The following is a 26,742-nucleotide window of genomic DNA, read 5'->3' as shown; positions in this document are numbered from 1 at the left end:
ATTTGATTAAGGGAAATGACCCCTATCTTAGTTGCTCCAACAAAATGTTTTTGCTTTTGTCCTTCTAAAACACATTGTCCAACGTTAAAGATTTCAAAATTCTATAGTACTGCAAACATTTTACATAGTTTTTATAGAGGAAATGCTGGGTTTTCAGATGCTGGCAGTGACTGAACTAAACATTAGGCATTTGTGGCATTTGTCTCACTCACATAATTATTAGCTTTAATTCCCATTTTAAGGCTTTTTTGCTTATTAGAAAATGGTTACATATCTAAATAATTCAGTGCATAGCATTAATAAAGCTCTTGGCAATTATCATTTGAAATGCTGATGCTCCACCCAGGAGCTATTTATTGCATGGTTTCTGTTATATGGCTCCATGCTTTGGCTTTCTTCTTGGCCATGGAGAACCAGATTGGCTCATCTGGCTCTTGGAACATGGCTGGGTGAGCTGAAGGTTTTCTGGTTTCTTTTTTCATGGCGAGCACTTGAATTATCTTCTCATTTCCATATCCTACTGGAACTACAGCAAATAACACACAAGCAGTAAGAAGCCCTAGAGGTACTGAGCTATGTTTAAATAATACAATAAAATTTTCCTTCTTTCATGTTTATTCTGTTTTCTAAAACTTAATGCATGGAAAATGCAATGGGTAGTATGGCAAAGGGGTAAAATCAATATGGCTATGTCACAGGGATGTGGACAAGGGAAGGTCTGAGAGAAAAATGCTTACAGCTGTAACTGCCAATGTTTGGGTGGTTATTACCGGATTGGCTTATACTTTTGAATTGAGATCAGAGAAAAATCATATTATATGATATCTTCAATTTTTTAAATTTCCAATATTATTTTTCTTTCGCTAATCTATGATGTTGTGTGACATAAATGATGATAAAGTAGCTCAACCCGGTAAAAGTCTGTGCTAAATAACACTGTACCAACTACTCTGATCAAGCAGACTTACCTCCCTATTCCCCAATTCCACTCCTTTCCTCATCCTGTTTTATGGTTGATTAACTTAGTGGCTTAGACTCAATCAGTGCTTCTCAACCCTGGCTACACATTAGAATTTCCTAGAGTTTTTTAAATATACAAAGGCCCAGCCCTGGCCAGCATGGCTCAGTTGGTTGGGCATCGTTCAGTGCACCAAAGGGTTGCCAGTTCAATTCCCAGTCAGGGCACATGTTTAGGTTGCTGGCTCAATCCCTGGTGGGGGCATGCAGGAGGCAGCTGATCGATGCTGCATTCTCACATTGATGTTTCTCTCTCTCTCCCTAAAAATCAATAAACTATTCTTTAAAAATAAATAAACAAAAATACCAAAGCTTATGTCATTTCCTGAACTAACTGAATTAGGATTTCTAGCAATGGAGCCAGGACCATCTGTAATTTTTTTAATTTTTTTTAATTGCTTAAAATATCACAAAGAGTAGTACATTTGTCTCCTTTTTTTCCCCACCTTGACCTTCCCCCAGCACCCCCTACCCTTAAAAGCTTACCAGTGAGCTTTCTAAAACAGTGACTTGAGAACCACTTGGCAGGAATATAGTGTCCATGAGATTATTAATAACTATGAGCAGGTCAGGTGCTACTATTTTATGGCCAGACAATGGGTTACCAAATTCCTAGTCTAATTTTTCATGAGGGGGACTAAAGGAAAGGACAAAGATAATTCAATATAAATCCATCGTACTGGGCCCTTGTTCTTGCTGAAAACAACAACAACAACTCTCTGGCATATAACTCTGCTGATGAAATCACACTCTGTTCTATTCCAGCATAATGTTTTTTCCACTTTCAACATTTCCCCACCTCTCACACCTCTGCTTAGAATATAGAGGGGCTAAAACAAGCCTTTTAAATAGTTTTAAAAAAACAATTCAATATCATTTGGTCTTTAGAGTGGATTATTCTTAATAGTTTCATTGAAAATAGAGAAGATGAGAACACACTGCTTTGCTATGAACTGAAAAGTAACTTGGTTCTTTCCTCTTGAATACTAGCCTCAGAAACATTTTAGTACATGATCATAATTTTGTACCTACGCAATTTCCTCAATAGGGTAAAAAAAATGGAAGCTACTCTGAAAGTTATACACTGGACTTATAACAGCCATAGTGATTGGATTTTCCTAAAACAAGTAAATATCTGTACCTAATGGAAGAGCCATGAGAGACTCATGAAGCTGATTTGGAGTTGGAGGTGGGAAGATATATATTGTCAGAGCTTGAAAATGCAAGAGTTTCACAGCATTCTTCCAGGGCTGTTTGGGGGAGGGGGTTAGGTGAGTGTTTTTACCTGCTTTGGTAGAGTCAGGTAGCTTCATCTGTGCCTTCTTCTCCTGTCTATTGACATCGGAAGTGGAAATCTCTCTTTGTTGGCTTTGTTTTGCAAGGTCATCTCCCTTTAATACAAAAATGAAAACAGGAAGCTTGTAAGGCCTAACATGAAAACAGCCAATTACTTATTCATATGATCACAGGTATAAGCCCTGTCCTGGGTATTATGAGGCCAAAATTAATAAAAAGGAAAGATATGGAGTGATAGAGATAGAAAAAGATAAGGAAAGACATAGCAGTGAGAGCCCCCTTGGTTCAGAATTTAGGTTCACAAACCCTAAGCTGGTTCAAGTTTACCACTTTTCAGATCTGGAAAAAAGGTTGTCTAATCATACAAATAGTGTAAACAGGTTGACATGAGAATTTTTTATCTTGAGAACAACCTTTTCCCTAGCACTTAACAGCAAACTAACAGAATGTGGTGGTTACAAACAACTTTTATCAATTAACTGAAGTGAGTTCCATAGGATTTCTATTGAGCAAAACTTGTTGTCATCTGACTTGCACTCCTTGCATTAGAAAATAATATAATTATAGGTCTTTTCAAAATTGTCTAGTGTAAGCTTTTCAAATTAACCTCTCCATACTGATCTAAATGTGTGTGTGTGTGTGTGTGTGTGTGTGTGTGTGTGTGTGTGTGTCTAAAATATCTGTAAGAATAGTTCTTCAACTTTCACCCCAGTCATAAAAAACTTTCACTCCAGTCATAAAAATTCTTTTGGGATTTTTTATGACTTACTCCTTATTTCTCAACCAATTTCATGGAATCTGCTTTAGAATGTTTAGGACAGGATTTGATTTATAGAATCTTTTCACATTCATTACTTTCACACACTAAGAGCACAAAGCGGGGCACATTTGTTTGAGTACAAAGCAAGTCTTTTCCCTTGAAGAGTCCTCCTGTCTTGATTAATGCAACCAAAGAAGTGGGGAGATGTATGCCTGGAAAAGTTTCCAGTGCAACCTGTGGGAGTGTTTTGTGGGTTTCCCCAGATCCTACCTCATATCTAGGCACCTTAGTGCCAACCTTTGCTCCATCTCTATTCTTGGTTTTCAGCTCTTTCGTAGGAACCTGGGTTGGGGAATTCTTCTGCTTCTGCTTGACCATGGTTATCCAAGATGGGTCTAAGGTGGCATAACCTGATAGTTTACCAGGAGCCTTTCCTGAGAAAGGAATTAAAGGAGTTAGAACTGAAGCAAGGCAGGCAGTGTCTTGAGGCTGGCTGGGGCCTACCCATAATAATGTCCCAATGGGATCCTTGTGAATTGCCCAGTGAAAATAAATAGATCTCACATAGAGAAGAGCCCCCTTCTTTTGTACCCTCCCCAAAATCTAGTAAGGAAGGAGTTCTTTGGGTAGATAAGAAGCTGTACTTCAAAGTTTACATACTGTTCTCTTACTGGTACCTTTCCCTTCCTTGTCTATCCCTCTTCCTATCTCCAAATCATGATAGGACAATGGTTGCCAGGTGGGTTGGAAAAATTCCTAGGAGGCCAGAGGTTCAGGTCATTGACCATTAATGCCAATCCTCTAACTCCAAGGAAATGCTTACAGTATTTGTTACTTCATAGATCCTTATGCAAGTGTGTAGGTACATGGGTGTGGTTATAGGCATATACATGACTATGTGATGGTGAGTTGGAAGATGCAAAGACTTTGTGAGAGATTAGTGCTCAAAAGATTACCTAGATCTGGATTCTTAGACATTTCAGGTGAGGGAAGAAGCTCTGGAAGTACAACCACTTACAGTAAATTAAGATTTCAAGCTGAGAGTCTGAACATAGTGCTCTATTAATGAGCTGTCTTTAAAAATCCACATGGTGTGTGTGTGAGGGGGGCATAATACATGTAAAAGTGTTTTGAGAAAATCATAACATTTTATCCAAATGTAAAGCATACAGAGGGTGGGAGAGAGGGAATGGGAAGATGGTCATGTATCCATTAAAGAATCCCTTAATCTAGAATGGGGCACTATCCTGCCCCTAAATCAACAAGCCAGCCCTATCAAAGGAAAAACTCAGCAGGCAAGGCTAGAACAGACTTCTTTCCATTCAAGACTGATTTACAGTTCTTCCCTCCACTTGGTACCTAACTGCCATCTGGAAAGATAGTCTCACCTGGGATCTTGTAATCAGGTTTCTTCTTGAGCATGCTGGCAGATTTGGGCTTGCTCTGTTGCTTCTCTGCAATGTCAGATGTTGTGGTAAGGTTCTTGGAGATGCCCAGGAGCCCCTGGGAAGCACTTATGATTTGTGGTTCTCTGTCTGTGTAAGATGAAACTGGGCCTAAGGAGAGTGAAGGAAGCTTGGTAGAATGGTTTTGTTCCTCAATCTTGTACTTCTCTGAGGAAGGGATTCTCTTCAGTCGAACTCCAAAGAGGTTTTCAACATCAGCCTCACTGGTGGATAAATTTGAATAGTCGTTATTTTGATCACTACTCTCAAGAACATCCTCCTGAGTGTAAGTATCCCCAGAAGTGGATAGTGGCCAGGCAGGAGCAAGGGCGAACTTCACAGATTTGGTAGCAGGAGTCGAAATGTTCTTAAAGAGGTCTTCAGAGTCTTGGCTGTGTTCCCTAGTTTTGCTTGGAGAAGCCGGACCTCTTGGGAGGGCCTGGCTGCTAGGATTGCTCTCAAAAATGATTCCCTTGGCAGCAGTACTCATGGAACTTGAATAAACTTGTTGCTTATATTGAGGGTCTGCAAAAGCCTGAAAAGGGTGTCTGGGAGGCAGCTGATTCTCAGCACTGCTCCTCTCTACAGGTACACTGACTGAGCCTGATGAGGACACCTGTGGCTGGAATTCAGCCCCATCCTCAGCTTGGATAGGGCATCTGGAAGGCAACTGCTCTTCAGAACTCTCCCATTCTTTAAAAGAGCTCTCAGAAACTGTGGAGACTTCTTGCTCATACTTAAGCTTCCCCCATGCCTGGGAAAGGTATCCAGGAAGCAGCTGCTCTTGGGGATAGCTACACTTAACAGGAGCATTTTCTGAATATGAGAAAACTCCTTGTGGGTCTTCAAGCCTCCCCAAAGACTGTAAAGGGCATTTTGTAGGCACCAGCTTTGAAGAAATGCCTCCCTCGATATCAGCACACTCACAACCTGAGAAAACTTGGTGCTCAACTGTAGGCTTCAACAAATATTTGGAAGGTTGATTAGAAGACAGAGGATCCACATAAACCTGATCCTCCATATTAGGGCTCTCTGAAAAGACATGATGTGCCATAAATTTCACAAATGACTGAGGACACTTGGGATGTAGCGATTTCTTAGACATGCCTCCTTCAACAGCAGTGTTCTCTGGATGTAAGGATATTTCTTGAATGCTAGGCGTTGAGAAGTGGGTGGGATATTCGATAGGCAGTGGGCTCTCAGAAATGCACCCAACAGCAGCATTCTCAGAAGTTGGCATCATTTTCTGGATTTTATGTCTCACAATGGACCAATGTCTGGGAGGCAGCATCTCTGTAGAAGTGTCCCCCTCAATGGCAACACTCTTTGGACCTACTGATTTCATGCAACACTGTGAAGGCTCTGGACCTGCATAGGTTTGTTGCTCAAATTTAGGGCTCACCCAGTGCTGTAAAGTGTATAGAGAAGACGTCAGCTGCACAAGATCACTCCATTCTTCAGAAGCGCTCATCGAACCTGAGAAGACTTCTTGCTCAGCAACTGGTCTCCTTAGGGACTGAGAAGGCATTTTGGGAAGCAGTGGCTCTGTAGGGTTTCCCCACTCCACAGCAGTGCTCTCTGGACTTGCAGAGGGTTGTTCAAAGCTGGTGCTCACCCAGGAGCCCATTGTGTGTCTGGGAGGCATCAGCTCCACAGGATAGCTCCATTCTGTGAAAGCACTCCCTGGGTCGCTGGAAATAGTCTGTGGCTGGAAGTTAAGCTTCGCCAATGTCTGGACAGGGTAGTCTGGAGGCAGGGGTTCCACAAACATGTCCTTATTACCAGCAGTGTTCTCTGAGAAGACATGCTGGTCTTGAGGATTTGTTGAGCATTCAGGGAGTGTTATCTCCACTAAAAGGACCTTATCAGCACCCTCTGAACCTAAGAACACATTTTGTTCAACTTTTGGGTTCATCATGGGCTGGGCAAAAACGTTAGGAGAAGGGGGCTCCATAGAAATGCTCCCCTTAACAGCTGTGCTCTCTGGACCTGCAGAGATTTCTTGTTCAGCAATTGGTTTCACTGGGGGCTGAGAATTATTTCTTGAAGGCTTCAGCTCTGTAGACATGATCCCTTCAATAGTAGCAATTTCTGACCCTGGGGAGATTGGTTGCTCAACTTTACGCTTCATCAGGCGCCTTGAATGCACTCGGGGAGGCAGCGGCTCCATAAAAATGCCCCACTCAGGAGCAATATTTTCTTGACCTGCAGAGGCTTCTTCCTCAGATTTAGGGCTCAGCCAGGGATGGAAAAAGTTCATGGGAGGCGTTGACACCCATTCTGAAAAAGCATTTGCTGAACCTGAGGAGAGTTGCTGCTGAACAGATGGCTTTACAGAGGGCTGAGGAAGGTGTCTGGGAGGAGTCTGCTCCACAGATACAACCAACTCCTCAAGTGTATTCTTTGAAACTGAGATTTCCTGTTGGGCTGTGGGTGTCCCCAAGGCTGGGGAAGGATGTCTGGGAGGCATATTTTCCTCAGAACTGCTCCAATCATTAGGATTACTGTATTTTTCAGAATTCCTATTTGATTTTGTGGGCACTTTGTCTTCAGGCTCCTCCAAAGCCTGGGAAGCACATCTGGGAGCCAGCTGCTCATGAGAACTGCATAAGTTCCCAAGAAAACTGTTAAAATCTGGGAAGGTTTCTTGATCATCTTTGGACTTCATCATGGACTGGAAAGAATATTCGGGATCCAGCTTCTGTTCAGAACCATTGCCCTCCTCTGAAGAAGCACTCTCTGAATCTGAGACTAATTCTTCATCTTTGGGCTTCCTTGAAGACTGGAAAACATATCCAGGAGCCAGCTGCTGATCAGAACCACTTTCCACCCCTGAAATAGCGTCTGAATCTGAGGAGACTCCTTCAGCTTCCGGCTTCCCCAAAGATTGGGAAAGGCTTCTGGGAGGCAGCCTCTTTACAGAAATTCCTCCCTCTGGAAAAGCACTTGCCATATCCAAAACACTTGCTGGAAAGGCCTGGATGACATTTCCAGAAGGTGTTTCTTTGCAGATAGTTGAGTTATCTTGAGCTGACTTCATTTCAAATTGGTCATTTTTTGAATCAAAGCTGGAAGCATCCTCTTCTGACTGAATATGAGAAGGATCCATATGCACCTGAGCCTTCTCTGTCACTGAAAACATGATAACTTCTTGGCTTGAATAAGGGTTTTCCACCACTGATGAAAGAGAAGTTATGGCTTCTGACTTCTTAGTTCCATCTTCGTGGTATTGTGATGGACCAATAGCCATGGACTCTTTCATGTCTTTAGGTCTGAGATATGATAACGATGCTTTTCTTGTTTTAAAATCTAAACTAGCCATTCTCCTTCTCATGTCATTTTCATCTGAAAGCAACTCGTGAGGAGTAGTGGTTTCTACTTGTGGAGCTCTGTGCTGCTTCATGACTTTTCTCTCCAAGGAAAAGCGCCAGAAAGGGTTATTCCTGGCAATCTTGTCAGCAGATGAGTACCCAGCTCTATTACCTAAGCCAGACCCTCGACTAGGTTGTATAAAGCTCCATTCTTTGGATCCACACTCATTCTTTTCTGAAGCACTTGATTCTTTTTTTCCACACCGTCTTCCATATGCTGCTGGCCATGAGTAGCCCAGACTCTCAACAGCATCTGCATTTGCAGCCTGGTCTGTTGTGTTATAAATCTCAGTTTTGATGCTCTGTTCCTGACTTGAGGGACCTGTACCAGATAGAAATAAGAAATGGAAAAATATGTGTGCTTTTGACTTCCTAAAATAAGAACAATTTGCCTTGGCCTAATGGGTACCTATTTGGTATTGAATTTTCTAGCATGAAGAAGTAGCTATTCAGAAGCTAGAGCAACTGGTCACTAAAAGTGAAGTAAAATCCCAGTTTTATGAACTGATTCTAAGGTTGACTCATTATCATTATATCATTATTGCCCACCATTAAGAGTGAGACACATCAAAAGACAATTTTTGAACTTGCAGCAATGATTATCTTTTAGGAAACCAACTGGGGCAGGGCAAGGGGAAATTTTACTTTCTAATTAGTATTTGTATTTTCTACTTAATTCTACTTAATTTTCATATAATATGCCCTGACTGGGAATCGAACCCGTGACCTCTTGGTTCCTGGGTTAATGCTTAACCATTGAACTACACCAGCTGAGCTCCTTGCTATATTTTTTACTAAGGAATTCAGCTTGATGCCCAGGTGGGAAAACCCTCACTGCCTTCGCTCCCCCATCATCCATTGCATCCCTAGCTCCATCTGGTGGCTTTATATCCAGCATACAGCACTGAGCATAGCTGGGTTCACTCCAAACTATTCCCATTATGTGCAAATCCAATCAGTATCTGCCCCCATCGACACTGAATCAGTTCTATCCTCTGTGCATAAAAGGACAAATATTAAAAGTAAATATAAAAAAACAATAAAAAGAAAGTAAAAAGGAATTACTCATTTCTTTCTCTGTTTTTCTCTCTCTGCAGAACAGTTTTGTTAGTTTCCATGAAAAAATTTGTTTAGGAATATCCTATCTTTGAACTCCTTTGTGGAAAAATATGAAATAATTGTTTGACTAAATTTATGGAACTGGGATTTTGTTTTATCAAGTATTGCTTGAAATGAGGTTGCCATCAGCTGGAGCCAACATCCACCTATACACACACAGAGAGATTTTCACTCCCATGGTATTATTTGGGTATTTGGCGGGTGTCAACTAGAAAAGACATCTGTCTGCAGCTGCCCTAGCCCTCTTTGCCCATGGATATGGGAATTGGTCTCACTGTTAATGCAAGACCTTTTCTCTCTACAGCAGTGGTTCCCAACCTTTTTTGGGCCATGCCCCACCTAAACATCTCTAAAATCCTGATCCCCCCCCCCCCCGGTGACATATAATTCTTATTATTCAAAAAGTCAACTCCTATTAATGTGGAGGAAGCCTATAAGAAACTTAACTTGGTCTAAACAAGCTTCCAAGGAATATGGCATCCATGAAAGAGAAAAATTTTAAAAAAGGACAGTTGAAGTACTAAGGAAGAAATCACTAAGAAATTGTTTTAAAAATATAATAATATGTAGTGACTTGAAAAAATAGCAAATAAAGTTTCAAAACATACAACAGAGAACTGAAATGCATAAATATGTCACAATATATATTTATATACTGTATATTAGGCCCCTAGAACCATAAGAAATGCAAAAAGTTCACTGTTAATAACTCATTCTCAAATTGCCCTCCTTAAAAATCAAAGTGCCCCCCTTAAAAATCATGTGCCCCACGTTGGGAACCACTTCTCTACAGGAAGAGAAAAGCAACTTTAAAAAACTAGTATTGGGCCTGGCTGACATAGCTCAGTGGTAGACCAGGAGGTCATAGTTTGATTCCCAGTAAGGGCACATGCCCGGGTTGCAGGTTCGATCTCCACTGTGCTGCATGCATAAGGCAGCCGATCAATGATTCTCTGTCATCATTGATGTTTCTATCTCTCTCTCCCTTCTCCTTGCCTCTCTGAAATCTATAAAAATCTTTTTTAAAAAACTAGTTTGGGGCCAATTCTGTAATTATTATCTGGTTCTGTTGCTGAGGGGGAATGCTGAAGGGAAATTATTGGCTGCCCTCAAATATCTGAGCTCACTGAGGAACTCAGCATGTACAGTAGAGTTAGAGGGGATTGAAGAAACTCACAAACACAAACCACCTCTGGTTTTAAATTCATTTAGACCAGTGGTCAGCAAACTCATTAGTCAACAGAGCCAAATATCAACAGTACAACGATTGAAATTTCTTTTGAGAGCCAAATTTTTTAAACTTAAACTATATAGGTAGGTACATTGTTATTAACTTAATTAGGGTACTCCTAAGGCTTAGGAAGAGCCACACTCAAGGGGCCAAAGAGCCGCATGTGGCTCGCGAGCCGCAGTTTGCCAACCACGGATTTAGACAAAAGAGGGATCCAGTATGAGCCCCCTGCAAGTGGCAATTGTATTAATTAAGCAGTTTAGATGGAGAAGCCTGGACCACATTAGTATGCATCTTAAATTGAAAGCTCTCTGAGTACCAAGGACAGCTGGCCTGGGTAACTCCTATCACATAGCACCGTGCAATTAAGCTTGAGGTACATGCTTCTGGGTGAGGGTGAAGTGTGCCAACCTGCACTGTCTTTGAGCTTCTTTTGGGTAACTGCTTTTGGTTTGGTTTTCTCTTCAGAAACCAGTGGGAGGCCTGGCTCCTCCTGCTTTGGCTTCATCTAAAAGAGAGAAGAAAGAGCTTGAATAAGACTAAGGTGCTCACCCATCCCTATATGGTTGCCAAAGGGAGGAAAAATCAGGAAAAAACATCTCTGATATCCAAATGGCTCTGCTGGGAACATAACAATACCATTAACAATGAAAATTATTTCCAATAGCATTCATCACCTGGTGATCATTTTACCTATTCGAAGTGGTTCACCTACATTTGAAGTGTCTAACCTCTTAGAGATATGCTGCAGAGAACTCTCTAAAACCACTGAAACACACTGCTGGCCAATAAATCTGAAAATGGGGTATTGGGCCTGACAACAATCATATTCTTGTATTCTTGGCAACATTGGAATTATTAAATTTGCTTCATCACACCTGGGAGCCAAATTCAAATCCTGTTTGGCTTTTTCATCCCCAGGGAATTTAGTGAGAACATGAATTATGTCTTTCCAGCTCAAAAGAAGAAAGTGCATCAGGGTTTTTGTTAGGAAGGAAGAGAGGAAAAGATGAAGGGTTCAGCATTTATACTGAAGGGGTTAAAATTGGTTTAGAATAAACAAGGTTTTCAGATAATTACAGTGCAGCTTTAGACATGTCAGAGTAGCACTGTATTGAACAGTGTCCAGAATTTGCTTAACATAAGCCTTTATGACATGCATCTAAAGACAAAAATACAACTCTTCATGTCCCCACTTGACATGCCTGTTCAGGCTCAGCTCAAAATTACTTCTGAGTAAATGTGGTCAGAGACCTGGGTTCAAATCTCTGCTCCATCATTTACTCTCTGTGGATCCCTGGGCAAGTTATTCTCTAAATCTCCATGTCCATATCTATAAATTAGAGATAAAGGAAACCTCCTATGGGACTTGAAGACCTAAGAAATTCTAAAGCAGGGAGCAGGTGGCAGCAGCTTCTGTGTCATATATGATCCTGTACCCATTTATATTCATTTGAGTGTCAGGTAGAGAGTCAGAAGGAAGAAGTAGATGTTCCAGCCTTTTTAAAGAGTGATACCCAGGTCTTTCCTCAATTAGGTGATGCAGAAGGAAGTCAGAAGGGTCACACTAAGTTTCCCTTAACCAACATTCCCCATCTCCCAGGTTTGTGACGGGTCAAGATGATAATGCATATACAGGGTTTAGTGCGTAGTAATTGGTGATCCTCTGCTTGACACTGAACCAAGGAAATTCTCTCAGGTCCACCAGAGGCCCCCTGGGCCTGCTGCCCTGCCTACTGTTCTTTCAAGTTGTATTTGTTCTTTTTCTAAAGCTAAATTGAGATGTCTAATCAAGGAGCAACATGGCGGAGTGAAAAGAGTACTGGATTGGAAGTCAGAAGACTGGGTTCTGGCCTTAGCTCTATCACCAATAGGGTGTTTGACCTTGGGCAACTATTTGTGCTTTAATTTCATTCCTGTAAAATATTAAAACTATGAAATCATTTAGACTCTTTCAGCTTTGATTTAAAGCCCTTTACTTATAGCTCACTGTCACTGAGAAATTAGTGTTTGACCAAAGTGAATCAATCTTCCAGCTAACTGACACATCCTTATAAACATTAACATATTTAATTCTTAGCTTTTAGTAAAAATCTTTGCCAAAGACATTATTTTCCTACCTTCCTAAACAGAGATCAGGGAACATAGTTTAACTTTTCTTGATGACTCGGGCAAATAATGAACATGACCTATTACATTGGATTATGATACAGTGTGGCCCTGAGGGACTTAGAAAGGTGGGCAAGGTTCTTGATCCCTGTACTAAATGAATGGCCCCTCTCTGCTATCAACTGTTACTTTTCCTTGCTGTCAGATCTCGGAATCTGATCTGTGGCCATGTTTTTAACAGAATTGGCTCACTAAGTGTAGCTCTACCTGCTTGAAAGTCGTAAACAGTAATTTGTGACATCAATGTGATACTGAGAGATCCTTTGGGGGGGGGTGTTAATAGCTGAGTTTTGAATGCTTTGAGTTATCCCAAATGAGTGTAACAGTGCTGCAATTTGTAACACATGGGTCTTACTTGATTAATAATTAAAAGAATCCTAATTTGGGGCTATGGTTAAATATCCTCTACAAAAAAGGTTGAGTGAATTCCTGATGCTAATACAATAAGCAGTTTCTAGGAATTTAGATTACTGTTTCTATTTTCTTCAGTCTCTTTTATGTAAGTTCCACATGCATAGGACATCCCAATCACTAAATTTAAGTTTGGTCACCTCCCTGGGGGTGTAAATCCTGGGACAGTATCCTTGACTTTACCACCTCTACTTAGGCTATGAATCCTCCAAATCATACCACTTCCCTAGGTGCAGTTTGCAAAGCTTGGAAGTCATCCTTAGTCACATAGGAGTTTATTCCCAGGCCTCTTGAAGGACTTACAGTAGCTTGAAGGTACTTCTTTTGTTTTCGGGGGTTTAAAGCCATCTTGTGTCGAGCAGCTGAAGAATCCAAACAGCCCTGGGTGGTAGGTGGGGTGCTGAAACTAACGGATAGCTGGGGACTGCTGGGAGAGGTGAGCGTGGCAAATGTTGTCAAGGACTGTGCACGCATGGGTATAGATGAGGGCTCAAAGGAGCTCTGAAGAAAGTGGAAGAAAAGAAATGAGTCAACTCCATACACTATCACTGGTCTCCAAAGTTGGACATCCCTCTGGCTGAAGAATTCCTAAAGCAGAAATCCTTCATGAACAATTGTCCCTTTTTACTACAGGAATATTGACACTTCAGGTCAATAGGCTCATTAGTGGCAAGGGGAACAATTTCTGATTGTTCCCTGGCAGGTGAAAACAAGAAACAAGAAGTTCAGGTTGCTCCTCTGCTTAGAAAGTATTCAGGAGCTCCCCTTTGCCCTTGGGACAGGAGCCCAACCACTTAATGGAGTTAACAAGGTGACAGGATGTGCATGTTCTCTTGCCTTGTACCCCTGTTTTTATTTATTTATTTATTTATTTATTTATTTATTTATTTATTTATTTTAATATATTTTAATATATTTTATTGGTTTGGTTTTATTACAGAGAGAAAGGGAGAGGGATAGAGAGCCAGAAACATCGATGAGAGAGAAACATGAATCAGCTGCCTCCTGCACACCCCCCACTGGGGATATGCCCGCAACCAAGGTACATGCTCTTGACTGGAATCGAACCTGGGACCTTTCAGTCAGCAGGCCGACGATCTACCCACTGAGCCAAACCGGTCAGGCTGTACCCCTGTTTTATTAACAGGAGGAGCTGATTGGGATGAAGGCACAATTGGTGTCAGTAAAACCCATCAGCATTCTGGTATTTCTCTATAAGCGGGCTCAGTGGAGGGCAGAAAATCAGGTTGGAAGAGGCCTTGCCTATAAGCTAAGTTTACATAAACAACACACTACCTTCACTTATATTACTGTTAATGGATACAAAGCTGATGGGAGCACCCTGAGGAACTGAGTGTTCCCACCCCCAGTGGTGTGTTTATGGAGCATGTCACCTTGTCCTCATTATGGCTAGCTTCCACCTCTGCAAACTATCTGATCCTGGAGCTCCTAGTTGGGTTCCTCTGTAGGGGATTCAAAAAAGTACCTCTGGGATTCCTGACATAGCATTTTTCACACCTCAAAGATGCACCCCAGAGCACCTCTCATTCCTAAGAATCTCCAGATATTTGTGTTAGCAGAAGCCCCTTTGAAGGCCAAGTGATTAACTCTCAGTTCCCTTAAAACAGAAACCAGAAATATCTGAAACCCCTTTGGGAAGCAGGGCTCTTTCTAAGGCCCTACCTTTTCCCTTAGCCATATTGGTTAGGAGAAACCTAGAAAAGTTACCACAGGAGCCAACCATAGGATTTTATGAGCTATTCAGGAAAAGCAAACGGAATCCTTTTCTGGCAGGTTTCTGAAAGAAAATTGAGGGAAGGAAATGGGATTCCTTTCTCTACTTTTCCTCCCGCACCCCTCCTGCAACCCACTCCTTCCTCCCTGCATGCTGAGAACCAAAACACCCTCTATGTGCCCAATGTCAAATGTTTTCGTTCTTTCTCCTGTGTTTTCGAGGGAGGTTGGCACAGACAACTTCTGGTTAACAGCTGGAGTTAAATAAGGTCCTTTCACCTCAACATCTGTGAGATGTACCAGGCCTGGCGCCTACTAACCTTGAATCTTTCTGGGGGAGGAATCAGGATTAGGCCTTAGGCCAGGGGAAGGGGTCCGTAGCACTGGTTGATAGGGGTTCTGGACACTCCTTTGTTGTTAATTGGGGTAAGGCTGCTCTTTGGAAAAATAAAACACATTTTAGTATTTTCCCCCTTCTGTCATGTTTCTAATCTAGACCCAGTAAAATATAGTTCAGTCAACAATACACCTGGCCCTGGCCAGATAGCTCAGTTGGATAGCGCATCATCCTGATACAAAGTTATGGGTTCCCCAGTTAGGGCACATACAAGAATCAACCAATGAATGCATAAATAAGTACAACAACAACTCTCTCTCTCTCTCCATCTCTCTCATCAATAAAAATTTTAAATTAAAAATAAAATAAATTTTAAAACTTACTACAAAGCTACAATAAGTAGAACAGCGCAGTACTGGCATAAGGAATGGAACAGAACTGAGAGTCCAGAAATAAACCCATTCATCTATTTATTTGCACCAAGGGTGCCAAGACCATTAAGTGGAGGGAAGAATAGTCTTTTCAACAAATGGTGCTGGGATAACTGGGCAGCCATATGCAAAAGAATGAAGTTATGTAGACCATATCTCACACCATATATAAATAACTCAAAATGGACTAGAGACCTAAATATAAGAGCTAAGACTCTTAGAAGAAAATGAGGTAAACCTTCATGATATTATATTTGACAATGGTTTCTTAGATATGACTCAAAAGCATAAGTATCAAAAGAAAAAAAGTATAAATTAAACCTTACAAAATGTTTAAAATTTTGACCAATTTTGTTCTCTTGAATAGAGTTTAAAGACAACTCACAGAATAGGAGGAAATACTTGCAAATCATATATCTGGTAAGGGTCTAGTCTCCAGAATATATAAAGAACTCTTACAACTCACCCACAACAACAATAACAAAAACAATTTAAAAATGGGCAAAGAACTTGAATAGGCATTTCTCTAAAGAAGATATGCAAATGGTCAATAAGCACATCAAAAAACACTTAACATTATTAGTCACTATGGAAATGTAAATCAAAATCACAATGAGATACCACTTCATACCCAGTAGAATGACTATTTTTTTTAGAAAAGGAAATGAAAAGAGTTGGCCAACATGTGGATATATTGGAACGTAAGGTGGGGTAGCTGCTAGGGAAAAACAGTTTAATGGCTCCTCAAAAAGTTAAACATAGACTTACCATATGACCCAGCAATTCCACTCTGAGGTATATACCCAAAATAATTGAAAACAGGTGTTTAAACAAAAACTTATACATGAATGTTCACAGCAGCAATATTTATAATAACCAATATACAGATATAGATGAATAGCTAAACAAAACATGGTATATTCATACAATGGAATATTACTCAGCCATAAAAATGACTTAAGTATTGATATGTGCTATAACATGAATGAACCTTAAAAACATTATGCTAAGTGAAACAAGCCAGACTCAAAAGACCACATACTGTATGATTACATTTATATGAAGTGTGCAGAATTGACAAATCCAGAGAGGAGGGAGGAATGATGAGTGACTGCTTAATAGGTATGGGGCTTCCTTTTGGGGGAAACAAACTATTTTGGAACTAGATAGTGTTGATGGTTGCACAATGTTGTGAATATACTTAAAGCCACTGGATCATACACTTTAATATGAGAAATTACATGTTATGTGAATTTTACTTCAATAAAATTATCTAATTCAATCCTTCCACCAATTCAGACTGAATGTCCCGTCATCTGATTTTGTGATATTCTGCAGGAAAAAAAAACTCATAATCATAGCCTAAATCCATAAATCAGTGAGCATCCATCTCCCTATCGCCAGCCTGTGCTTTACCTTTGGTCCTAACCTAATTGGTGTTTTGTTTTGTTTTGGCTTTTTTTTTTTTTTTGGTTGACATATTTAACTGAAGGTTACTTCTCTCTATAGAATCTTTTAACATCAAAACATAGTTTTTTGCTGACTGGCCAATTATCTTCATTATAAATTACCTTTCTGTTTACTTTTTAGTTCCCAATGCTAATTGTTCAAAATTCTACTTCACTTTAAAAGCCCTCTCAAGTTCAAAAACAAACAAATTAACTACACATTAGTTTGAGAATGGAAATGTTCATATGGGCACAATCTATTCATATTCCAATTGTTGATGAATATTATTTGGTTGACAAACTTAGATATATGAAATACACATGCATGCCCTCTCATATGTCAAATGATTTTTTTCATATGGATATGTGTCTCTCAAATAATACTACATGCCCTAACCTTAAGATTTTGGCATTAAATCTGTAGAGGCTTTCCTTCCATCAAAATCTCCATTGTTTTCTTCCTGAAATAACTGAAAACATCTGGAAACTTTTTTTGTTCAGATACGGCCTTCTATTGCTTATAACTTGAAGACTAATTATTTGGCTTTTAGAATTGGATAGAAAATGTAAATCACCATGTAAATAAATAACCAAGAATCGACTCTCCTTCCCCACTAATCTTCCTAATATTGAGCTACAACAGGAGAAAATAAAACTCAAGAAGAAACTATGCCTCTGACTTGTGATCCACCTATCACTACCCCCACACAACCTGCCACTTTTGATGGGGCTAACCTTCATTGTCAACATCGGTGGAAAAGCCTTTTGTGGGGTCTTAGGTGACTCAGCAGCAGCAGAGATTTCTTCAAAGTCCTTAGGGATTGTGTCAGATCGTATCAGGGTTGGGTTGATGGACTGGCATGAGCGCAGTGGTGGAATCTGTTAAGGAGGAGTATAAAAGGAAAAAAGTTAAAACTTGGGTACTTTCCTCCAAATTATGCATGTTTTCTTGTTGCTTAATGGTTAAAGGACTAAGAAATCAAAGTTAAAAAACATGCCAAAGAAAGAATCTTCTACCTCCCTGTTTTCACTTCTAGTACCTATTCAAACCAAAGACCGATAGCCTTAGCTCACACACCAATAGCCTTTTCTCTCTCTCTCTGTCTCTCCCTCCCTCCCTCTCCCCAATCAATCAATCAATAAAAAATAAACCCAAGTAACCTTTTGCCAAATACGGAATAATCAGCTCTCCATTGAAGAAGGGTCTCTTCCCTGTGTGGCCTTCCCAGAGATGGAGGGAGGGAGAGACATGGATTTGTTGTTCCACTTATTTCATTATTTGATTATTCTATGTACCTTTACTGGGGATTGAACTCACATGCTACATTTTGTGGAGACTAAATGTGTGCCATTCTCCCTGTTGAAGCAAGTATAAAGAAGTTGAGCATCTTAGAGACTGTGCTAATGGAAAGACCACGTGTTTTAAAGTCAACACAACTGGGTCAGATTTCCAAGTCTATCACTTACTATCTGGGAGATCCTGAGCAATTTCTTAAACCTCTATGAGTCTTTATCAATCCTAACAAGCAACTCTTTGAGGTAGATATTAATATTATACCCAGTGTAAATGAGGAAAGGAAGGCTCATGGAGGTTAAGCAATCAGTCCAAGGTTATAGAGCCAATAGGTAGCAGATCAAGAATTCAAGCATAGGTCTGTCTGTTTGACTCAGATGCCATACTTTGAACAATTCTACTCTATTACCTCAGTGATCTTGGAGCCTCCAATCCAGATTCCACTTCTGTGCACGTAATGGGGTATAACTCCAAGCAGAGTTCCAGAAACAGGTCTATGCACACTACTAGTGACAGACAGAGTTCTGGAAATATGAGCTCTCTGTGGAAGAAAAAAAACATGGAGGTTGGAATACTTGCACATTAACAGTGGGATGTCACTGTAATAATACTTAAATTCTTGTGTGTGTCAAATAAAGTGAATATGGTAACACTAGTCAACACTATGTGACAAGCACTAGGTAAGCACATCATATATTTAAAGTACATTCTCTCATTCAATGTTTACAAGAGCCCTGTGGAGGTAGAATCAGCAGAGAAGTAAGGCCAAATTCCTCCCTCCTTTTTTGGTGGGGTAGGAATAGGGAATGGAGGAAGAGTAGTCCAAATAGGCACTGATATTCAAGTTCAGTGTTACCTTCAGAGATCTGCCACTCTGGGGCTCTGGAGAGGGGTATATTTTACGTTCTGGGCTTTTAAGCTCAGACTTCGACCTGAAGATGCTTTCATGGGACAGGGATTTGTTCATGCTTCTCCTGACCCTAGAAAAGAAGGAAACAGTCTTGTAAAAGCAGCCCAAGGGCCATAGGAACCAAAGACACATGTATATCTATAATATGGCCTATGAAAGACATCACGGAAGGAGGGTAGAGATGAATAAATGCTGAGACAAAAAGTTGTTCATGAGATATTAAATGAAATTCCAGCTGCCTTTAAACTTTTTTTGCATAAATAGACAAGCTGATCTTAAAATTCACAGTGAAATGCAAGAGAACAAAAATAGCCAAACAATCTTGAAAAGAAAGAAATTTGAAGGACTCATATTTGCCACTGTCAAAACTGACTACAAAGCTACAGTTTGGCACTGGCCTAAGAGCAGACATAGATCAATGGAATAGAACTGAGAATCCAGAAATAAACTCACTCACCTCTGGTTAACTGACTTATAACAAGGGTGCTAAGACCATTCAGTGGGGGAAAGAATAGTTTTTTCAACAAACAGTGCTGGGACAACTGGATAGCCACATGCAAAGAATAAAGTTGGACTCTTATCTCACAATGTATAGGGTATCCCCCCAAAATGTATACACACTTTAATAGCTGATAACTCACTTAATTTTCGCTCTTTTTCAGGTTTAACTGATTTTAAATAATGGGTAAAGCCAGACTAAGTTTTGAACAAAGAAAATTCATCCTAAAGTGCCACTAGACTTTTTTAATAGGGCTTCATAAAAAATACAGTTTACAGTATAAAACTGGCAACAGTCAATGAATTGAGGGCACACAAATACTGAACAAAATGATTCTTGATGTTTGAGATTCCATTGCTTTGTTATCAGTAGTGCCTGGACCAGAACAGTCATCAGTTTGAAAACAGGCATTGACAAAAGAAATCATTCATTTTTATAGATTGTTTTAAAAATTTTAAATGAACTATATGTTCATAAACACTGACTTTATAATCATTCAAAATGTATATACATTTTTGGGACAGCCTTTATATAAAAACTAACTCAATATTGGTCAAAAACCTAAATATGAGAGCTTAAACTCTTAGAAGAAAACATAGGGGTATATGTTCATTACCTGGATTTGGCAACGTATTAGATATGACACAAAAAGCTTAAGCGACAAAAGAAAAAAAATAGATAAATGGATTTCATAAAAATTAAATACAGTAAAACCTCAATATAACGGACTAATTCAAGCAAAAGGATGTCCGTTAAAGCAGAAAGTCCGTTATATAATAAAGTTAGATTTTACAAATGCGTATGTTAAAAATTGAAAAATTAGTTTACCTGTTTTTCTTAAGTAGATATGTTTGTGTAATTAAAATTATGAATGTATGAAAAGTTTAATTTCACAGAAAAGTTTTCTATATGTATTACTGTCATTTTAAATTTATACTGAATAAGCCTAGTAAATGTGTGCATTCACCAGTCACTGCGATTAGCAAATGCACATGGCTGGAGCGTGGCTTAGCATCTGTGGAACATCTGCACGCATTAAAACTGCTGCAGAAAGTCACATCACGCGACAACAGAACCAATTACTGCTGGAGATGCTGTGTAATCACATATTAATCATTCGCCCAACATTGTTTACAAGCAAGTGACTCTTGGATTTCAATATGTAGACTATACATAGTTGAGGTAAAATTCACATAACATTAAGCAAGAAACTGGGGTCAGGAGTAATCCTCAGACCTCCCACGTTATACTCAATTAATTTATGCTCCTTGCAAAATAAAGACCTATCTCAGTTCCTTAGAAAAGCACCCTTACTCATACATGAGCTCGCTCATGCACTTATATGCACTCCCTTTCCCTCTCATTCTCATTCTCTCTCCTTCCCTCCTTTCCCCACCCATCTCAGAGAGATGCACCTGCACACACACCTTCTTTGTGGAGAATGTGGCAAACTAAATAGACCATCTTGGAGGGGGAGGGGCAAGTAAGAAGGGGAAATACACAATTTTAGTAGAGACAGCCCTTGCCAATTTGTAGAGACAGCATGGAGTCAACCCAAATGCCCTTCCCCACCCCACCCTTCTGTTTTTAACAGGGCTTGTCTTAGCCTTATTTGGAGCTATAAGACCATGGTCTATAATGGTATGATTTGTGAGGTATGAAACAAGCCCCTGTCCAAAACCGTCTTTCCCACTAGCAAAGCTATCTGAAATTCCTCATATTTATTGCACTCATTAAGGTCCTCCTTAAGGACACTTATTTGCTAACTGTTAGGGGGCAGTATAACATGTTTGCTAACTGTACCATCACCACTAAGCAAAGCCTTGAGAGAATGAGGAGAAGCACATGTGAGCTGTGTGGGGAGTTCAGATAAGTCTAGAATTTAAGGTCAGGAGAACAGGCCCAAGTGGAACTCCATAGAGGGGGATCCAATTGAGCTAGAAACAGCTGGTGGTACTGGGTGTTCAGATTTTCCACAATAAGATATAGAAAATGGGGCATCACAGATGAAACTTTGAATAGGGGTGGCAGGGGCAGAAACAATCTTCCCCATCCTTTCTGTGAACAGTTGTAACATTTCCCCTAGTCTCTTGGGACAGAGGGAGAAATGGATTTGGGTTCTTTGTTTTCGTGCTTATTTATTTGTTCATTTTTACATTAATACAGTGACTTCACACTTATACCTCCAATTCAGCTAGATGGCTTCACTGATACTTTATTCACGTATTCTGAGATCTAGCTCCCCTCACCCAGTAATCACAGAGCTGCAGTCTGAGGGCCAGGCAAGCAAACCAGACCAAGCTTCCTGAATAATGTAGGCTATTATTACCTTATAAAACAGAGGCCTGCAGCTCTAGTGGTAGACCCCGTTTCTCAAGTTCTTGTAGCTATGACAGGGGAAGGTTTCCTTGATCTATTGTGCCCTCCACCGAGAGCTCTTGGGGAATGGGTTGTGCATTTACCATGTTCCAACCCATTGAGCTGTGCGGCCCAGACAAGTCTACACATGAGCACAGAGAAAGGACACTGAGAAATGGCTGCATTGACAATGGCCACCAACCCAGCCTCCACAGGCATGGAGGCCAAAAGTCCCTGGAACCGAAGGCCCACCAGTGATTGGCTACAAAAGGGGGACCTGGGTCTAGCAATCTGCCCCTTATCCTGTCCCCATCCCCCTCTAACCCCCTCACATCAGCCCCTGAGAGCTTACCTAAATGTAGGTTGTTGATCTTCCTGAACCAGATTCAGGGAAGAGTTGTTGATGCTGCTGTTGGATGAGCTTGGTTTCAAGCTGCTGCTGCTTCTCTGGATACCTTCAGGCTCTTTTCTCTTCTTCTTGCCAAAAAAATTCTTAAAGGCTTTAAATTTAGATTTCTTCTTTCCTAGAAGTTAGGAATGAAAGTGATACATAGTGTGATGGTGGGAGGGAAGACAAGAGAGGAAACAGGGTCTCTGTGATATGAAGAAGGACTATGATTCCAGGTGCCCTGCAGATCTTGGTTCTTGCTATCAGGGACCATAGCACCATTCATTTGGTTTGTTCTTTTTTTTAAAAAGATATGTTTTTTATTGATTTTAGAGAGAGGAAGGGAGAGGGAGAGAGAGAAACATTGATAGGCTGCTTCCTGCTTCCTGCACACCCCCTATTGGGGATTGAGCCTGAAACTCGGGCATGTGCTCTGACCTGGAATCAACCTGGAAACTTTTTGGTGTGACAAAGTATCTGAATTGCTGGTAAGTGCAGAAGCTCAGGCTCCAGCTTCCGTGTGGTGTTTGGGCAGCCTCTGTTTAGGTCTCACTCACTAGGCCAGTGGTTCTCAACCTTCCTAATGCCGTGACCCTTTAATACAGTTCCTCATGTAGTGGTGACCCCCAACCATAAAATTATTTTTGTTGCTACTTCATAACTGTAATTTTGCTACTGTTATGAATCGTAATGTAAATATCTGATATGCAGGATGTATTTTCATTGTTACAAATTGAACATAATTAAAGCATAGTGATTAATCACAAAAACAATATGTAATTATATATGTATTTTCCGATGGTCTTAGGCGACCCCTGTGAAAGGGTCGCTCAATCCCCAACGGAGTTGCGACCCACAGGTTGAGAACCACTGCACTAGGCATTCACATTTTTCTCAAGTTCACGCTTCTCTCTGCATACTTAAAACTTGAGTGTTAGCACCAAAAGAGCATTTGTATCTGAATGTTCTCTAGTCTGCACATTAATTAGTTCATTCATCTATTCAACAAATATTTATTAAGATCAAGCACTTACTACATTTTGTGTATCATGTGAAAGGAATAAGATATAGTTCTAAGTCTTAGCTACTGTCCCCTCATCAAGGTTGTAGGCAGGCCCTCTTTAAAATCCCTTTAACAAGTAGCACAGTGCAAGGCAAGCTGCAAGATGCCAAGTCTTAAGCCTACTCTGGATTAGGAGACCTCCCCATCATGAACCACATCAGACTCCATGTATGGAGACCAACCCTGGGTGTGAGCTACAAAGCTGGGAACTGTCCAAATGCTGTTACTTTTGAACCCTTAATGGAATCCGAGACAGTTGCCATGTATTCAGTGTATAAATTGGTCTTTCAAGCTTTCTTTGTAAAGGGGTGCCTTTAAATTGCCAGCAGCTGAGTCCTGTGAGGGTTGGTTTCAAGATTTGCTAAAAGTGTAAGGGTAGATAGACCTATATAGCAGATTTGGGTCAAAACCCACACTTGTATCCAGTAATGTTTATGTAGGTCACCTATACACTGGGTACTTTATGCCCCATAAGGTACAGCAGTGGTGGTCAGTGAGCTGACAACTGAGAGCTGACAGCTGTCTGGACTTCTATAACCAAGCCATTCATTTCCCTATCCAAGTCTAAGGACTATGTATTCTCAAACAGGCAGTAGCTTTCAACATCCTCATCCAATGAGGGCCTGCAGTGTGTCACATGCCAGAAAATGGCCCATGGCAGGCAGGTTTTCCCCCAGAGAAGAAAACACCATTAAATCCAATGATGGAATCATTGCTGCTGAGTTGTATATTTGCTTATCCACCATGCACACAAGCAGCTCGTCTAAGTTGAACTTAGCTTTAAAAATGCATCACATAATGGTGACCTTGTTCTCTTGCACTGCTGCTTGGAAAGAAAACATTTCTAACTAGCCTTTCTTCCCTTCAACCTCCCAATAACCACCTTATTCTCTGGCTAGCAATGACTAATACTAAAAATTTACCCAAATGTTTAGTCTTTTAAAAAAATCTTAGGGCCCTGGCTGATTTGGCTCTGTGGACAGAGTGTCGGCACTCAGACTGAAGGGTCTCAGGTTTGAATCAGGTAAAGGGCATGTACCTCGGTTGCAAGCTCGATCCCTCGCCCTGGTGGGAATGCATGCAGGAATCAACCAACCGATGTCTCTCTCTCATATTGATATTTCTTTCTGTCTCTCCCTCTCCCTTCCACTCTCTCTAAAAATCAATGGAAGGACATCCTCAGGTGAGGATTAACAGCAAAAAATCTTGGGAATAGGGAAAAGGCATTTCCTTACCTTCATTCTTCACCAAGCTGCATTGCATTGTCATCTTCTTTTGTAGGGCTATGTCTAGTTCATATACAAAAAGATAGGTTAGTTGGTTTAGTGTTTGAGGCTGCTTAGGTGAGGAGGCCTATCATTCATTTATTTAATTCATTCTTTATAAATTTTGAGTGTCTAATCACTCTCTCTGAGGCCCAATACTAAACAATGGTGACACAGAGATGAATACCCAAACTCTCTCCTCAAAGATCCATGTACCATGCTCAGTATCCTCCACCCCACATCATCAGTGAAGTCTGGCCTCCAGGAAGCCCCAAAAAGATTACCCTCTCTCTATCCTTCCATACCAAGTCTTTCTACACCATATACTACTAAGAAAGTGCAGAAAAAATTGAGAACAACTCTGAGTTATTAAAGCCAGTTTTGTCTTTAAGTTCAATATCTCATTTCATATATTAGATTCCTCTTTTTCCTTTTTTTAGTGTCAATAAAGCTTATTATTTTTTAGTAACTTTTGCCTCCCTTTCTATCACTCATGGACACCCATCACTCATAGTTGGCACCATAATTTAGGCAATGATAAACATCTAAGTTTTGCAACAAGAAAATGTTTTAATTGAATCCTATTTAACAGAAGCCTATGGTGGCATCTTTTGTTTCTATCTCCCCTTTACTCTTGGTTAAATCTGGATTACTAGCTACAGTAAAACCTCAGTTGAATCTCTCTGATCATGGGCTGTTCTGATTTTTTTCCTGATTAAACAGAAACACTTCCCCTGCCTTAGTAAGTAGAACCTATTAACAATCCCCAAATAAGATTGCAGGGCCTCAGGCAAACTTTTTGAGTATCAGATTGGAAATGAAAGTGAAGAGGTTAGAAGACTAAAAAGTAAATGTGGACTGAGCCTAATGTAAGAAATTTGATATGAACTTGTTTGCTTGCGACTTGATTTTCTTTCCTAGGGTTGTTAAACATAGTAAATAAATCTAGTTCTAGTTATCAAGATTTTATTGAGTTACTTACCCTCATCACTGGCCTCCATAACTTCCAGATTGGCAGAAGCTTCCCTTAGTGATGCAGCCATAGTAGGATCATCACTAAAGTAAAATAAAGAGTAAAAAAGCAAAAGATCATCATTTGAAAACTTTAGACAATAAAAAAAGGCATTTTCTCACAAAAAATCATCATTTGATATTCAGAACATAATATAATCATTTTACCTTACTCCTTATCCTTCAGTTAGAGCAGCGATTTTTAACCAGTGTACCACAAGAATTTTAAAAACATGCTATACCTGACTAGTCAGGGACACTGACCTCTTTTCCCTTGGATTGTCAAATTAAAAATTACAGCAGTAATCACAACAATAACTGTCCGGTGTGAATGCCCTGTCTTGAATTATAAATATATAGGTCATATAATAGAGTTGCATATTATTGGTCACGTCACATAATAGGGTTGGGTCTGATTGGTTAATTCTTGGTACCAGAAATCCTTATATACAAGTATAGGTACCTTATTTTTTTAAAGCCACTTTGTAGCAAAAAAAAAAAAGGTAGATTATTATTTTGTTGTAAATCAGTTAAAATTATACCTATTTTTTTGTCAGATCAGCAAAATGTATAATATACAACTGAGCTACCCAACCAGGGCAAACAGGGCTTCTTTTTGTGGTGGTGAAATTGTCCTAAAATTAATTGTCATAATGGTTACACAAATCTTTGAATATATTAAAATGCATTGATTTTATACCTTAAATGGATTAATTGTGTAGTATGTGAATTATATCTCAATAAAGCTGTTACCCACCCCCCAAAAAAGACAAATGTAAAAAATTTGATCTAGCCCTGGCCGGTGGCTCAATGGTTAGAGCATAGGCCTGTGAACCACAGGATCTCGGGTTCTATTCCTAGTCAAAGGCACATACCTGGGTTGCAGGTTCAATCCATATACCGTTTGGTTCAGTATCATCACTGCTAGTACTTTACCCTGTGAATATACTAACACTTGTATACAAAAATATACATGCAAGAATGCTTATCACAGCATTGTTTTATACAACCAAAAGTGGGAAACAGAGTGATCATCAAAAGAAAAATTTCACCTTTACTGATTCCATGTTGTGGGAGAATTATCTTTCCTTAAGCTCTTTTCCATTAGTGCAGATATACAATTGAGAGTCAATTGTAAATTTTCAACTCAATCTAGCCTTCTAGCAAAAGCTAAGAATGATAGGT

General features: G+C 40.1%; 1 protein-coding gene across 1 annotated transcript; it reads right to left on the bottom strand.

The window, feature by feature from the left end:
- Positions 1-353: 353 nt before the first annotated feature.
- Positions 354-25,589, bottom strand: KIAA1210 (KIAA1210 ortholog). The gene is made up of 12 exons (XM_023757316.1): positions 25,529-25,589; positions 24,517-24,570; positions 22,183-22,354; positions 18,920-19,043; positions 18,473-18,604; positions 17,505-17,648; positions 13,123-13,320; positions 10,651-10,747; positions 4,462-8,211; positions 3,344-3,507; positions 2,303-2,408; positions 354-526 (listed from the first exon to the last, which is right to left on the bottom strand). Exons 1-12 carry the CDS (start codon positions 25,587-25,589, stop codon positions 354-356), a joined length of 5,175 nt encoding a protein of 1,724 aa, XP_023613084.1.
- Positions 25,590-26,742: the final 1,153 nt, after the last annotated feature.

Source organism: Myotis lucifugus, unplaced genomic scaffold (assembly GCF_000147115.1).
Source record: "Myotis lucifugus unplaced genomic scaffold, Myoluc2.0 scaffold_2, whole genome shotgun sequence".
In the NCBI taxonomy this organism is placed as follows: domain Eukaryota; kingdom Metazoa; phylum Chordata; class Mammalia; order Chiroptera; family Vespertilionidae; genus Myotis; species Myotis lucifugus.
The sequence above is the reverse complement of the archived record's forward strand: the minus strand, read 5'-3'. Positions and strand labels throughout refer to the sequence as shown.

Bases quoted from the DNA above. Each gene is read 5' to 3' on its own strand.
- KIAA1210 (XM_023757316.1), bottom strand. From the start codon at position 25,589: ATGGCTGCATCACTAAGGGAAGCTTCTGCCAATCTGGAAGTTATGGAG. The intron at 3,508-4,461 runs GTGAGACTATCT...TTCCTTTCTCAG, and splicing joins ACCTGATTACAAGATCCCAG to GAAAGGCTCCTGGTAAACTA. The intron at 527-2,302 runs GTAAAAACACTC...TATTTGCTGTAG, and splicing joins ACCTGACTCTACCAAAGCAG to TTCCAGTAGGATATGGAAAT.